Here is a 14,079-nt window from a genome sequence, read left to right on the forward strand (position 1 = left end):
AAAAGTCATTCCCCTTTACTGGTTCAAATAGCCAACCAATCAGCCATTTACCAACCCTTAGTAAACTTCTGAAAAAAATGGTGTTTGACCAGATACAATGCTATTTTACCACTTACACAAATGACTGATGATTGGCTGAGAGAAATGGATGATAAAAAGATTGTGGGGGCTGTTTTGTTAGACTTCAGTGCGGCTTTAGACATTATCGATCATAGTCTGCTGCTGGAAAAACGTATGTGTTATGGCTTTACACCCCCTGCTATATTGTGGATAAAGAGTTACCTCTCCAACATAATCCAGGAAGAATTAGGAATTCCCCAGGTCAGCTGTTTAGGCCCCTTACTTTTTTGAATCTTTACTAACAACATGCCACTGGCTTTAAGTAAAGCCAGAGTGTCTATGTATGCAGATGACTCAACACTGTACACTTCAGCTACTACAGCAACTGAAATGACTGCAACACTTGACAAAGAATGGGAGGCAAGGAGTAAGTTAGTCCTAAATATTTCCAAAACTAAAAGCATTGTATTTGGGACAAATCATTCACTAAATCCTAAACCTCAACTAAATCTCGTAATGAATAATGTGGAAATTGAGCAAGTTAAGGTGACTAAACTGCATGGAGTTAACCTGGATTGTAAACTGTCAAGGTCAAAACATATTGATACAAGAGTAGCTAAGATGGGGAGAAGTATGTCCATAATAAAGCGTTGCTCAGCCTTCTTAACAACACTATCAATGGGGCAGGTCCTACAGGCCCTGGTTTTGTCGCACCTAGACTACTGTTCAGTCGTGTGGTCAGGTGCCACAAAGAGGGACTTAGGAAAATTACAATTGGCTCAGAACAGGGCAGTACGGCTGGCCCTTAAATGTACATGGAGAACTAACATGAATTATATGCATGTCAATCTCTCATGGCTCAAAGTGGAAGAGAGATTGACTTCATCACTACTTTTTTTTGTAAGAAGTGTTGACATGCTGAATGTACCGAGCTGTCTGTTTAAACTCATACCCCACAAGACATGCCACCAGAGGTCTCTTCACAATCTCCAAGTCCAGAACAGACTATGGGAGGCGCACAATAGTACATAGAGCCATACCTACATGCAACTCTATTCCACATCAGGTAACTGATGCAAGCAGTAGAATCAGATTTTTTTTAAACAGGTAAAAATACACCTTATGGAACAGCAGGGACTGTGAAGAGACACACACAAAAAGGTACAGACACACACATGCACACAAGCGCTAGCACACGCACTCTACACACACGTACATTGTAATATTGTTGTATGGTGGTATTGTACATTTTGTATTGTAGATATGTAGTGGTGTATTAATGTTATATGATGTACGGTTTGGTATTTTGTTTTATGTGTAAGTGCTTTAATGTGTTTGAATCCCAAATAAAAACAAATAGGGATCCCTAATAAACAGAAATACTGGAATAGCAAATGGAGGGTAATTTCCTGCCAGTACATGTTTCACTCATGTTGGGTAGGCTTCTCAGCTGCTATTCCGCCCAAACTCTGTATGCCATAGGCTCTCCAACCCTGTTCCTGCAGCTACCCAGTGCTTAATTTGGGAAACCAAGTGAAATCTGTTTGGGAACATCGATAGTAATATGTTTTCACAACATATTTCATTAAACTGTTGACAGCCCCTCTTTCTGCTTGTTGGAGAAAGGAATGAAGGAGAGAGGGGAGGAGATGGAAACTCACAGTGGTGAGATATTCTGTAGCAAAAATGTAACTTGTCAGCCTATTAATTATGATAATATATTAAAAAAATTCCCTATTACTAGGCTATTCAAGATACAAATACACTAATTGTAGGCTAAATCTGAATGCGTTTAATTTAGTCTAGACCAATTATGTACCAAAGATATCATAAATCACTATATACATATTTTTAAATGTTTTTCGGCCATGTGTAATATGCGGTGGGCTATGTATTGTATAACGGCACAATCATTATTTTAATTCAGGTTTTTGGGGTGGGGGCTTGGGCTCATATATAGGCCAAGGCTTTTGCATAAGCTCTAATGTGCATGTTTTTTATTTTAATGAATCATTACCTTAGAAAGCGCTCTCCATTTCGTTGGGTTAGGCTTTGAAACAACATCCACAATGACCATGTTTTCCACTCAGTTTTAACCTGTTGTTGAACTTCTTTCTTCAAATTGATCAATCACAGTTAAGTGAGCTATAAAAGCATGATACTCTTCTGATAAGTGTGATGTGATTTTCAATTGCATTAACATCAGTGTGGTTAGAGGGACAACAGAGACCTGAGTACCAGACCATTAGTAACCGTTAGTAAGTTGGGTACTTCGAATGACTGTCCAGAGTGCATAAAAGGAGATTACCGTGACTCAAGGTCAGGTAGAATTTTACTGCGGTCATGACTGCCGGTGTGGCGGTAATAAGGTCACCGCAACAGCCCTCCTCATTGCGAGTCAAATTAGAAAGCAAGTCAACTTTTCCTTGCGTCTATGTGGAGCAATGCTGGTAAAATGAGCTGATAAATTGTCAGAATATGGTCTGTTTGTGCATTGTTACATCTGGAATTGTGAAATGTGTAGGTAAAAACTGTATTTATTGTTGATAAGTTTAACTGACAGTGCCAATAGTATGTTTAGGCTAGTGCTTATGCTTATGCATGAATCCAACGAGATTCTACGCATTCATCAACTGCACTGTGAATTATATATTACGTTGTTAATGTCATTTCTTGACAGTTGGCTATCACCGTTGTAGCTTACCGCCAATTTGATTGATAAAGTTCAAACAATGTACATGGTTAAAGCGAGCGCAATTGGTTCAAATTAATCAAACTGGTCCAGAGATTGAGTGGGTCATTTGTAGAAAAGGTCAGGAATTAGAGAATTTTTATGATCTTCCCTACTTTAGAAGTAGGCTAAAGTTGGAGTAATTTTTTTTTATTGGGCTGTAGGCTAGGATTTACCTGCTACCTATTTGAAAACAATAGCCTACTTGTGTTGATTTCGAGAAAGCATATTAGCCTAGGCAGGCTACAACTGGAAAACTTGAGGAACTCCGATTTCAAGAGAGAAGCCATGTTATACAAAAAGAACGAGACTAGCCAACATTGTTAGAAACTGCTCGGCTTTTTCCATTCCAAGATGGCATAGCAGTCAAACGTCCGTTGACCTCCTCTTGTCGTGTCCCGTGTGTGTGTGTGTGTGTGTATACATACATACATACATACATACATACATACATACATACAATACATACATACATACAATACATACATACATACATACATAAGGAGGCTTCTAATGTTAACATGCATGAAACCAAAAATATATATTTACAAACTTTCTTCACATATCTTTTTATATATTGTTTTCTAAAAACTCAACCTCAAAAAACACTCCTGCAACCCGCCTCACCAATTAAAAAAAAAAAATATATTATTTACCTCAAATCTGAAATCCACAACAAAAGCTAGCCAGAGGTTAGCCAGAGGCTGACCAGTTCACTGGCTAACGTTGGAGTTCAGCTAGCCATGGTTGGCGGTCATCAGCTATCCCTTAGCTCAAAAAGCTATCGCTAGTTTTGTACAGCGCGACTCAGACCAGAGCATACCGGACCTATTTTTCTCTCCATATCTCCGGATTTCTACCGCAGTCTCTGAACATTTACACCTGGATCTTGCAGCTAGCTAGCTGCTACCCGAGTGACTATTGGCTAACGTCGGTCCCGGAGCTAACATCAATTATTCCGGAGCTAGCCAGCTGAAGAGTTCCATCAGCCACTCCTGGGCTACAATCACCTATCCGGACCCGTTTTACTGCCGATGCGGAGCCCCATCGGGCCTTCACGACTGGACTACCGATGTTATCTGCCCGAGGGAGTATCCAACTGGCCCCTCCGTCGCGACGTAACCTGAACGCCCATCTGCGTCCCGCTAATCGTTAGCTGTCTTATCGGCTGCTATCTTAATAGGTCTATCGGATAATTTTCTTGGGCCACTATAACCATTTTTCCAATTGGACTGGTCCCCCCTCCACACGGAACCCCACTAATCTACAGACGGAAACGCACGAGGTGGCTAAAAACAGACCTCCCTCCATCTTCTGCCAACTTGCTACCTATGGCCAGGCTAGCTGTCTAAATCTCACTTGGACATTTATGATCACTCGGCTAAGCATGCCTCTCCTTAATGTCAATATGCCTTGTCCATTGCTCTTCTGGTTAGTGGTTATTGGCTTATTTCACTGTATAGCCTCTAGCCCTGCTCATTATACCTTATCCAACCTTTCAGTTCCACCACCCACACATGCTATGACATCTTCTGGTTTCAATGATGTTTGTAGAGACAATATCTCTCTCATCATCACTCAATGCCTAGGTTTACCTCCACTGTATTCACATCCTACCATACCTTTGTCTGTACATTATACCTTGAAGCTATTTTATCGCCCCCAGAAACCTGCTCCTTTTACTCTCTATTCCGGACGTCATAAACAACCAATTCTCACAGCTTTTAGCCGTACCCTTATCCTACTCCTCCACTGTTCCTCTGGTGATGTAGAGGTGAATCCAGGCCCTGCAGTGCCTAGCTCCACTCCTATTCCCCAGGCGCTCTCTTTTGATGACTTCTGTAACCGTAATAGCCTTGGTTTCATGCATGTTAACCTCTATGGGCTAGGTGGGACGCAAGCGTCCCACCCGTGGTGCACTCCATCAACAGCAGGTGCATTTCAAGAGCGGCAAATTTGAATCCAAATAAATGTCAAAATTCAAATTTTTCAAACATACAACTATTTTACACCCTTTGAAAGATAAACATCTCCTTAATCTAACCACGTTTTACGATTTCAAAAAGGTTTTACTGCGAAAGCATAAATTTAGAGTATGTTAGGACAGTACATTTACAAGAGTTGTGTGTAATGTTGTGCCAATTCAAAGACAGGCGTCACCAAAACCATAAATCAGCTAAAATTATGCACTAACCTTTTACAATCTCCAACAGATGACACTCCTAGGACATTGTGTTAGACAATGCATGCATTTTTAGTTCTATCAAGTTCATATTTATATCCAAAAACAGCGTTTTACTGTGGCGTTGATGTTCAGGAAATCGTTTCCCTCCAATAACCGGCATTCAAGTCAGCACCACAAATTAAATAATTAAAATTAGAAAACATTGGTAAAATATTATATTGTCATTTAAAGAATTATAGATTTACATCTCTTGAACGCAATCAACTTGCCAGATTTAAAAATGACCTTACTGGGAAATCACACTTTGCAATAATCTGCCAAGCCAGGATTCAGACACGGCTAGGACATCCGGGTTGGCAGAGTGTGCTAAAGCAGTGAATAAAACAAACTTAGGGAGGAGGCTTCTAATGTTAACCTGTTGGGTCTAGGGGGCAGCATTTGCACGTCTGGATAAAAAAAATGTACCCGATTTAATCTGGTTACTAATCCTACCCAGTAACTAGAATATGCATATACTTATTATATATGGATAGAAAACACTCTAAAGTTTCTAAAACTGTTTGAATGGTGTCTGTGAGTATAACAGAACTCATTTGGCAGGCAAAACCCTGAGACATTTTCTGACAGGAAGTGGATACCTGATGTGTTGTATTGACTTTAAACCTATCCCATTGAAAAACACAGGGGCTTAGGAATATTTTGGCACTTCCTATTGCTTCCACTAGATGTCACCAGCCTTTACAAAGTGTTTTGAGTCTTCTGGAGGGAGATCTGACCGAACAAGAGCCATGGAACGATGATGTCCCATTAGACACCTGGCGCGCGAGTTCATGTTGGGTACCCTCGTTCCAATACGTTATAAAAGAGTATGCATTCGTCCACCTTGAATATTATTCATGTTCTGGTTAAAAAAGGCCCTAATGATTTATGCTATACAACGTTTGACATGTTTGAACGAACGGAAATATATTTTTTCCCCTCGTTCATGACGAGAAGTCCGGCTGGCTTACATCATGTGCTAACGAGACGGAGATTTTTGGACATAAATGATGAGCTTTTTTGAACAAAACTACATTCGTTATGGACCTGTGATACCTGGAAGTGACATCTGATGAAGAGAATCAAAGGTAATGGATTATTTACATAGTATTTTCGATTTTAGATCTCCCCAACATGACGTCTAGTCTGTATCGCAACGCGTATTTTTCTGGGCGCAGTGCTCAGATTATTGCAAAGTGTGATTTCCCAGTAAGGTTATTTTTAAATCTGGCAAGTTGATTGCGTTCAAGAGATGTAAATCTATAATTCTTTAAATGACAATATAATATTTTACCAATGTTTTCTAATTTTAATTATTTAATTTGTGACGCTGACTTGACTGCCGGTTATTGGAGGGAAACGATTTCCTCAACATCAATGCCATAGTAAAACGCTGTTTTTGGATATAAATATGAACTTGATAGAACTAAAAATGCATGCATTGTCTAACATAATGTCCTAGGAGTGTCATCTGATGGAGATTGTAAAAGGTTAGTGCATCATTTTAGCTGGTTTTATGGTTTTGGTGACCCTGTCTTTGACTTGACAAAACATTACACACAACTCTTGTAAATGTACTGTCCTAACATACTCTAAATTTATGCTTTCGCCGTAAAACCTTTTTGAAATCGTAAAACGTGGTTAGATTAAGGAGATGTTTATCTTTCAAATGGTGTAAAATAGTTGTATTTTTGAAAAATTTGAATTTTGACATTTATTTGGATTCAAATTTGCCGCTCTTGAAATGCACCTGCTGTTGATGGAGTGCACCACGGGTGGCACGCTAGCGTCCCACCTAGCCCCAAGAGGTTAACCAACACAAAAACATCCTGTGGCGTTCTGCATTAGCATCGAACAGCCCCTGTGATATGCAACTTTTCAGGGAAGTTAGAAACCAATATACCCAGGCAGTTAGAAAAGCCAAGGCTAGCTTCTTCAAGCAGAAATTTGCTTCCTGCAACACAAACTCAAAAAAGTTCTGGGACACTGTAAAATCCATGGAGAATAAGAACACCTCCTCCCAGCTGCCCACTGCACTGAGGATAGGAAACTCTGTCACCTCCGATAAATCCACTATAATTGAGAATTTCAATAAGCATTTTTCAACGGCTGGCCATGCTTTCCACCTGGCTACCCCTACTGCGGTCAACAGCACTGCACCCCCCCACAGCTACTCGCCCAAGCCTCCCCGATTTCTCCTTCTCCCAAATCCAGTCAGCTGATGTTCTGAAAGAGCTGCAAAATCTGGATCCCTACAAATAAGCCGGGCTAGACAATCTGGACCCTTTCTTTCTAAAATGATCTGCCGAAATTGTTGCAACCCCTATTACTAGCCTGTTCAACCTCTCGTGTCGTCTGAGATTCTAAAAGATTGGAAAGCAGCTGCTGTCATCCCCCTCTTCAAAGGAGGGTACACTCTTAACCCAAACTGCTACAGACCTATATCTATCCTACCCTGCCTTTCTAAGGTCTTCGAAAGCCAAGTCAACAAACAGATTACCGACCATTTCGAATCCCACCGCACCTTCTCCGCTATGCAATCTGGTTTCAGAGCTGATCATGGTTGCACCTCAGCCACGCTCAAGGTCCTAAACGATATCGTAACCACCATCGATAAGAAACAATACTGTGCTGCCGTATTCATTGACCTGGCCAAGGCTTTCGACTGTAAATCACCACATCCTCATCGGCAGACTCAACAGCCTTGGTTTCTCAAATGATTGCCTCGCCTGGTTCACCAACTACTTCTCTGACAGAGTTCAATGTGTCAAATCGGAGGGCCTGTTGTCCGGGCCTCTGGTAGTCTCTATGGGGGTGCCACAGGGTTCAATTCTTGGGCCAACTCTTTTCTCTGTATACATCAATGATGTCGCTCTTGCTGCTGGTGAGTCTCTGATCCACCTCTACGCAGACGACACCATTCTGTATACTTCTGGCCCTTCTTTGGACACTGTTAACCTGTTATGGCTAGGGGGCAGTATTTTCACGGCTGGATAAAAAACATGCCCGATTTAATCTGGTTACCACTCCTACCCAGTAACTAGAATATGCATATACTTATTACATATGGATAGAAAACACTCCAAAGTTTCTAAAACTGTTTGAATGGTGTCTGTGAGTATAACAGAACTCATTTGGCAGGCAAAAACCTGACAAGGTTTCAGGCAGGAAGTGGCCTGTCTGACAAGGTGTCGTTCTTCTTGTCTCTGTTTATTGAAGAGTGAGGATCTTAGCTGTCCCGTGACACTTCCTACGGCTGCCATAGGGTCTCAGAAGGCGGCAAAAAGCTGAATCGTGGCTTTGCAGGCTCTGGCTGAAAAAAAGTAGCGCGTTTGGGTAGTGGCTGGTTACAGTACTGTGAGACTCAGGCTCGTGCCCGCGTCGACCGAAAGCTTTGTTTACTTTCCTCAGTTTAGCTAAAAGGAGATTCCCGGTCTGAATATTATCGCTTTTTTACGAGAAAAATGGCATAAAAATGGATTTTAAACAGCGGTTGACATGCTTCGAAGTACGGTAATGGAATCTTTCGATTTTTTTTGTCACGAATTGCGCCATGCGCACGACCCTGATTTACCATTTCAGATAGTGTCTGGGACGCACGAACAAAACGCCGCTATTCGGATATAACGATGGATTATTTTGGACCAAACCAACATTTGTTATTGAAGTAGCAGTCCTGGGAGTGCATTCTGACGAAGACAACAAAAGGTAATGAAACTTTTATAATAGTAAAGCTGATATTGGTGAGTGCTAAACTTGCCGGGTGTCTAAATAGCTAGCCCGTGATGCCTGGGCTATGTACTTAGAATATTGCAAAATGTGCTTTCACCAAAAAGCTATTTTAAAATCGGACATATCGAGTGCATAGAGGAGGTCTGTATCTATAATTCTTAAAATAATTGTTATGCTTTTTGTGAACGTTTATCGTGAGTAATTTAGTAAAATGTTAGCGAATTCCCCGGGAGTTTGCGGGGGGTATGCTAGTTCTGAACGTCACATGCTAATGTAAAAAGCTGGTTTTTGATATAAATATGAACTTGATTGAACAAAACATGCATGTATTGTATAACATAATGTCCTAGGGTTGTCATCTGATGAAGATCATCAAAGGTTAGTGTTGCATTTAGCTGTCTTCTGGGTTTTTGTGACATTATATGCTAGCTTGAAAAATGGGTGTCTGATTATTTCTGGCTTGGTACTCTGCTGACATAATCTAATGTTTTGCTTTCGTTGTAAAGCCTTTTTGAAATCGGACAGTGTGGTTAGATAAAGGAGAGTCTTATCTTTAAAATGCTGTGAAATAGTCATATGTTTGAAAAATTGAAGTTTTTGTATTTTAGAGGAGTTTGTATTTTGCGCCACGCCCATCATTAGATATTGGAGCAGGTGTTCCGCTAGCGGAACGTCTAGATGTAAGAGGTTAACAACCCTCCAGACGAGCTTCATTGTCATACAACTCTCCTTCCGTGGCCTCCAACTGCTCTTAAATACAAGTAAAACTAAATGCATGTTCTTCAACCGATCGCGGCCTGCACCTGCCCGCCCGTCCAGCATCACTACTCTGGACGGTTCTGACTTAGAATATGTGGACGACTACAAATACCTATGTCTGGTTAGACTGTAAGCTCTCCTTCCAGACTCACATCAAACATCTCCAATCCAAAGTTAAATCTAGAATTGGCTTCCTATTTCGCAACAAAGCATCCTTCACTCATGCTGCCAAACATACCCTCGTAAAACTGACCATACTACCGATCCTTGATTTCGGCGATGTCATTTACAAAATAGCCTCCAATACCCTACTCAATAAACTGGATGCAGTATATCACAGTGCCATCCGTTTTGTCACCAAAGCCCCATATACTACCCACCACTGCGACCTGTACGCACTCATTGGCTGGCCCTCACTTCATACTCGTCGCCAAACCCACTGGCTCCAGGTCATCTACAAGACCCTGCTAGGTAAAGTCCCCCCTTATCTCCACTCACTGTTCACCATAGCAGCACCCACCTGTAGCACGCGCTCCAGCAGGTATATCTCTCTGGTCACCTCCAAAGCCAATTCCTCCTTTGGCCGTCTCTCCTTCCAGTTCTCTGCTGCCAATGACTGGAATGAACTACAAAAATCTCTGAAACTGGAAACACTTATCTCCCTCACTAGCTTTAAGCACCAGCTATCAGAACAGCTCCCAGATCACTGCACCTGTACATAGCCCATCTATAATTTAGCCCAAACTACTACCTCTTCCCCTACTTTATTTATTTATTTAATTTATTTTGCTCCTTTGCACCCCATTATTTCTATTTTGCACTTTCTTCCACTGCAAATCTACAATTCCAGTGTTTTACTTGCTATATTGTATTTACTTTGCCACCATGGCCTTTTTTGCCTTTACCTCCCTTATCTCACCTCATTTGCTCACATTGTATATAGACTTATTTCTCTACTGTATTATTGACTGTATGTTTGTTTTACTCCATGTGTAACTCTGTGTTGTTGTATGTGTCGAACTGCTTTGCTTTATCTTGGCCAGGTCGCAATTGTAAATGAGAACTTGTTCTCAACTTGCCTACCTGGTTAAATAAAGGTGAAATAAAATAAAAATAAATAAATCTACAACTCTCCTCATGCTAGCATAACAAAACGTTTAGTCCAGGCAGGTATGGTGGCTCCCGTAGGACATTTAAGGTGAGTGAAATGGAACACACAACAATAATTCCCAGGGGCTACATAGTAAATATAAACAAATACAACTATGTATTATGGATTTTCATGACAATTAATTTGGCATATGCTACGTAGCGTGTGAATTGACACTCGCTACTCTTGCATGCAAATTTCACGCCATTGACGGACGTCTCTCCGTGTGATTTCGGCTTTTAGCTTCTCACAGTCCTGTTCTAAAACGCTCCATCCGATTGAAATACTATAGCAGTGGGAGATAGCTTCAATAAACAATCCAACTGATCCAACATAGTCCACCTTGTGGTTCTACTGAGACATCTGTTCAGGGTCTAAGACAAACAGACAGCGAGAGCCGTTGTGATTTAATGGCTCCTATTAAAAAAATAAAGTTATTAGTGGACTAAGTGAAAAACACTGGTTAACGGAAGTCCAGATTTCGATAAAAGAGGACATCTGCCGTAGGCCTTTGTTTCCTCTCTGCTGGTAAAGTGTTTTGTGTGCGTGTCACTGTCAGTCAGAAAGTCCCAGCGAGACAGCCAGAAGCACCTGCCTCCCCCTCTGACCACCCTGGGCCAACCCACCTCATCCACGGCAATGCTCATTACATCCTAATGATTCAGAAGTCAATAGGCAAGTTACTTACAATTGAACTGTGACCCAGAGGTCAAAGGAACATTGTTAAATAGCTTATAAACCCACCGCACCTCTGACCTCCGTTAAGTTGATAACATGAAAGGTGGCCTCCGCCTCACACACTGTAGATTATTTGGCAGGGCAGATAACTCACAAACCAATCAAATTAAATAAAAAATCATCCCCCATCTATTCTTCTGTATGAATCACAAGCTAATATGTGGTGAGAGAATACAGAAGGCACCACCAGCTGGAGGTTGGTGGTAAAGGTAGTGAGGACAGATGTCTATATATACACACTTTTTTTTGTGTTTGAACCCATCAATCAATACTCTGTGCACTGTAAAAGGCCCTTCAGATGAAAGGGAGATAGATATAATGCAGTCTGTGGATAGATAGATACTCACATGTGGACATGGGGTGGTTGGAAGCGGCTCTGGTTGATGTTGTAGTGGGTAAAGGCCTGTGTGGGGTTGGAGCTGTACTCGTCCACAGTGATGGTCACCTTGCCCTGAGAGGGGGGGTTTCTGTGAGCCATGGCTCCACTGCTAGGGACATGGGCAGTTAGTTTACCAGGATCCAGGACCATTCTAGGAAGCAGGCATCATTCAGAATGGCCCCGCTCAGCTCACCAACTCAGACCCACCGGCCCCCTGGACAATCTGTACCACCGTAAACAGAAAGAGAGGAGCCAATGTTAATATACAATAATTGTGCCGTATGTTCATTTTAAAAAATATGCTGCAATAAATGACAGCATTAACTGAGCCTTAATTCAAATAAACTAAATGACAGCATTAACTGAGCCTTAATTCAAATAAACTAAATGACAGCATTAACTGAGTATTGTACAAAAACACACAAGAAAACATTCAGAATACATAGTTACAATAATAATTCAACCACTAATATCAGAAATGAAGCCCTACATATGTCTTGTTAATTTCTGCTGATAGATTTTACCTACAGTAGATAGGATAAGACCAGACATTAAAACCTAACAATGATGTAGTAGAAAATATTTTTTTACAAATGTAATAGTCACTCTGTAAATTGATACAATGTAACCAAGTGAATTATAGTTGCAGTAGGCCTATTGGCTAGATGACGTAAATGAACTTTGACCAAACAACTTATAACGGTCAAGACAATATAAAGTGAAAACAAAAACATAACAACCCGGACGAATTTAACATGAGCAAATTAACAGAGATGCAGACAGACTACATTTTCCACCACTCAACTTTATCACGCTGATTGTCTTACAAAGTAAATTGGAAGAGGATATTTTACGTAAAATCTGTTCCCTCTTTTGTTTCACACTGCAACATTATGAAGAGGGAATTAAAAAAATCCTATGCACCATTTCTACCAATCAGCCTAAAAAGAGAAATATGGAAAAGAGACCAAATTGGACCTCTGACACCCGAGATTACAAGATTGTGTTGTTCCTAATTTATTGTATCCTGCATTACAGGGAATAAAATACAAACATAAACCAAGTTATTGCATCTAAAAATAGTACGAATAGCAACATCTATAGCCTCTGCAGAAACCTCTGTATCCATATGGCTCGTAAATGACAAGCCACCTCTAACCCACCGCTTTGTGCCTGCCTCGTTATTTTTTTCCCAACGATTTTCTTGCCAACCGGGTAGCGAGTTCCTTTCCTTCGGCCGATAACAGCTCCGGGTTAACCCGATATGTTTTCAAAAACGCGGTCCCATAGATAAAGCAGAGAATTCAACTCTTGAGAGGTGGAGGTCGTGGCTAGCAGGGCAGAACCTTCGACCCTGAGAGACCCTCGGCTGGCTATTGAGGAAATGCGACAGACAGGCAAAGAGCGAGTAAGGAGCCTCGATGTGAAACGAGAAGGAGGGGGGAGCCCGAGAGTGCAGTGCAGTGCGAGAGGACTGCCACCGGGGTCAGAGAGCAGTACAGAAGCACAGGGAGACGCGGAGGGGACTGCACTGGGACTACTGTTTGTAGAATTGTAAATAGGATTTAAAGCAACCTATTTTTTTTGCTATATATATTTTTGGATAGCCTACGATTGGGCTCATATAGACCTAGGTTACCTTTGTTGCCTATTAAAACATATTATACATAATATATGAATAAATACAAATATACCAAATTAAATACACATTTGTACTGTTAAACGTAAGGTCCTAGCAGTGTAAAACAATGACATACTACCCGGACTATTTGCATTGAGCCCCCTCCCCTCCCTTTTTTATGCTACTGCTAGTCGATGTTTATTATCCATGCATAGTCACTTTACCCCTACCCACCGAGCATTCAGAAAGTATTCAGACCCTTCGCTTTTTCCACATTTTATTACTTTACAGCCTTATTGTAAAATTGATTAAATAAAATAAAAAATCATCAATCTACACACAATTCCTCATAATGACAAAGCGAAAATCAAGTTTTCTAGACATAAATACTGAAATACCTTATTTACATAAGCATTCAGATCCTTTGCTATGAGACTCGAAATTGAGCTCAGATGCATCCTGTTTCCATTGATCATCCTTGAGATGTTTCTACAACTTGATTGGAGTCCACCTGTGGATAATTAAATTGATTGCATATGATTTGGAAAGGCACACACCTGTCTATATAAGGTCCCACAGTTGGTAGTGCATGTCAGATCAAAAATCAAGCCATAAGGTCGAAGGCATTGTCTGTAAAGCTCTGAGACAGGATTATGTCGAGGCACAGATCTGGGAAAGGGTACCA

General features: G+C 41.0%; 1 protein-coding gene across 1 annotated transcript in view; it reads right to left on the reverse strand.

Annotated features, from left to right (window-relative positions):
• LOC106573238 (metallophosphoesterase MPPED2) overlaps positions 1 to 13,222 on the reverse strand; it is a 48,434-nt gene extending 35,212 nt beyond the window's left edge. Inside the window, exons 1-2 of the mRNA XM_014148111.3 lie at positions 12,937 to 13,222; positions 11,742 to 11,996 (exon numbers count right to left, since the gene is read on the reverse strand). Of these exons, the coding sequence (XP_014003586.1) occupies positions 11,742 to 11,923 (182 nt within the window). The 5' untranslated portion in view covers positions 11,924 to 11,996; positions 12,937 to 13,222. The remainder of the gene's footprint in view (positions 1 to 11,741; positions 11,997 to 12,936) is intronic.
• Positions 13,223 to 14,079: the final 857 nt, after the last annotated feature.

This window comes from Salmo salar, chromosome 16 (genome assembly GCF_965601325.2).
Source record: "Salmo salar chromosome 16, fSalSal1, whole genome shotgun sequence".
In the NCBI taxonomy this organism is placed as follows: domain Eukaryota; kingdom Metazoa; phylum Chordata; class Actinopteri; order Salmoniformes; family Salmonidae; genus Salmo; species Salmo salar.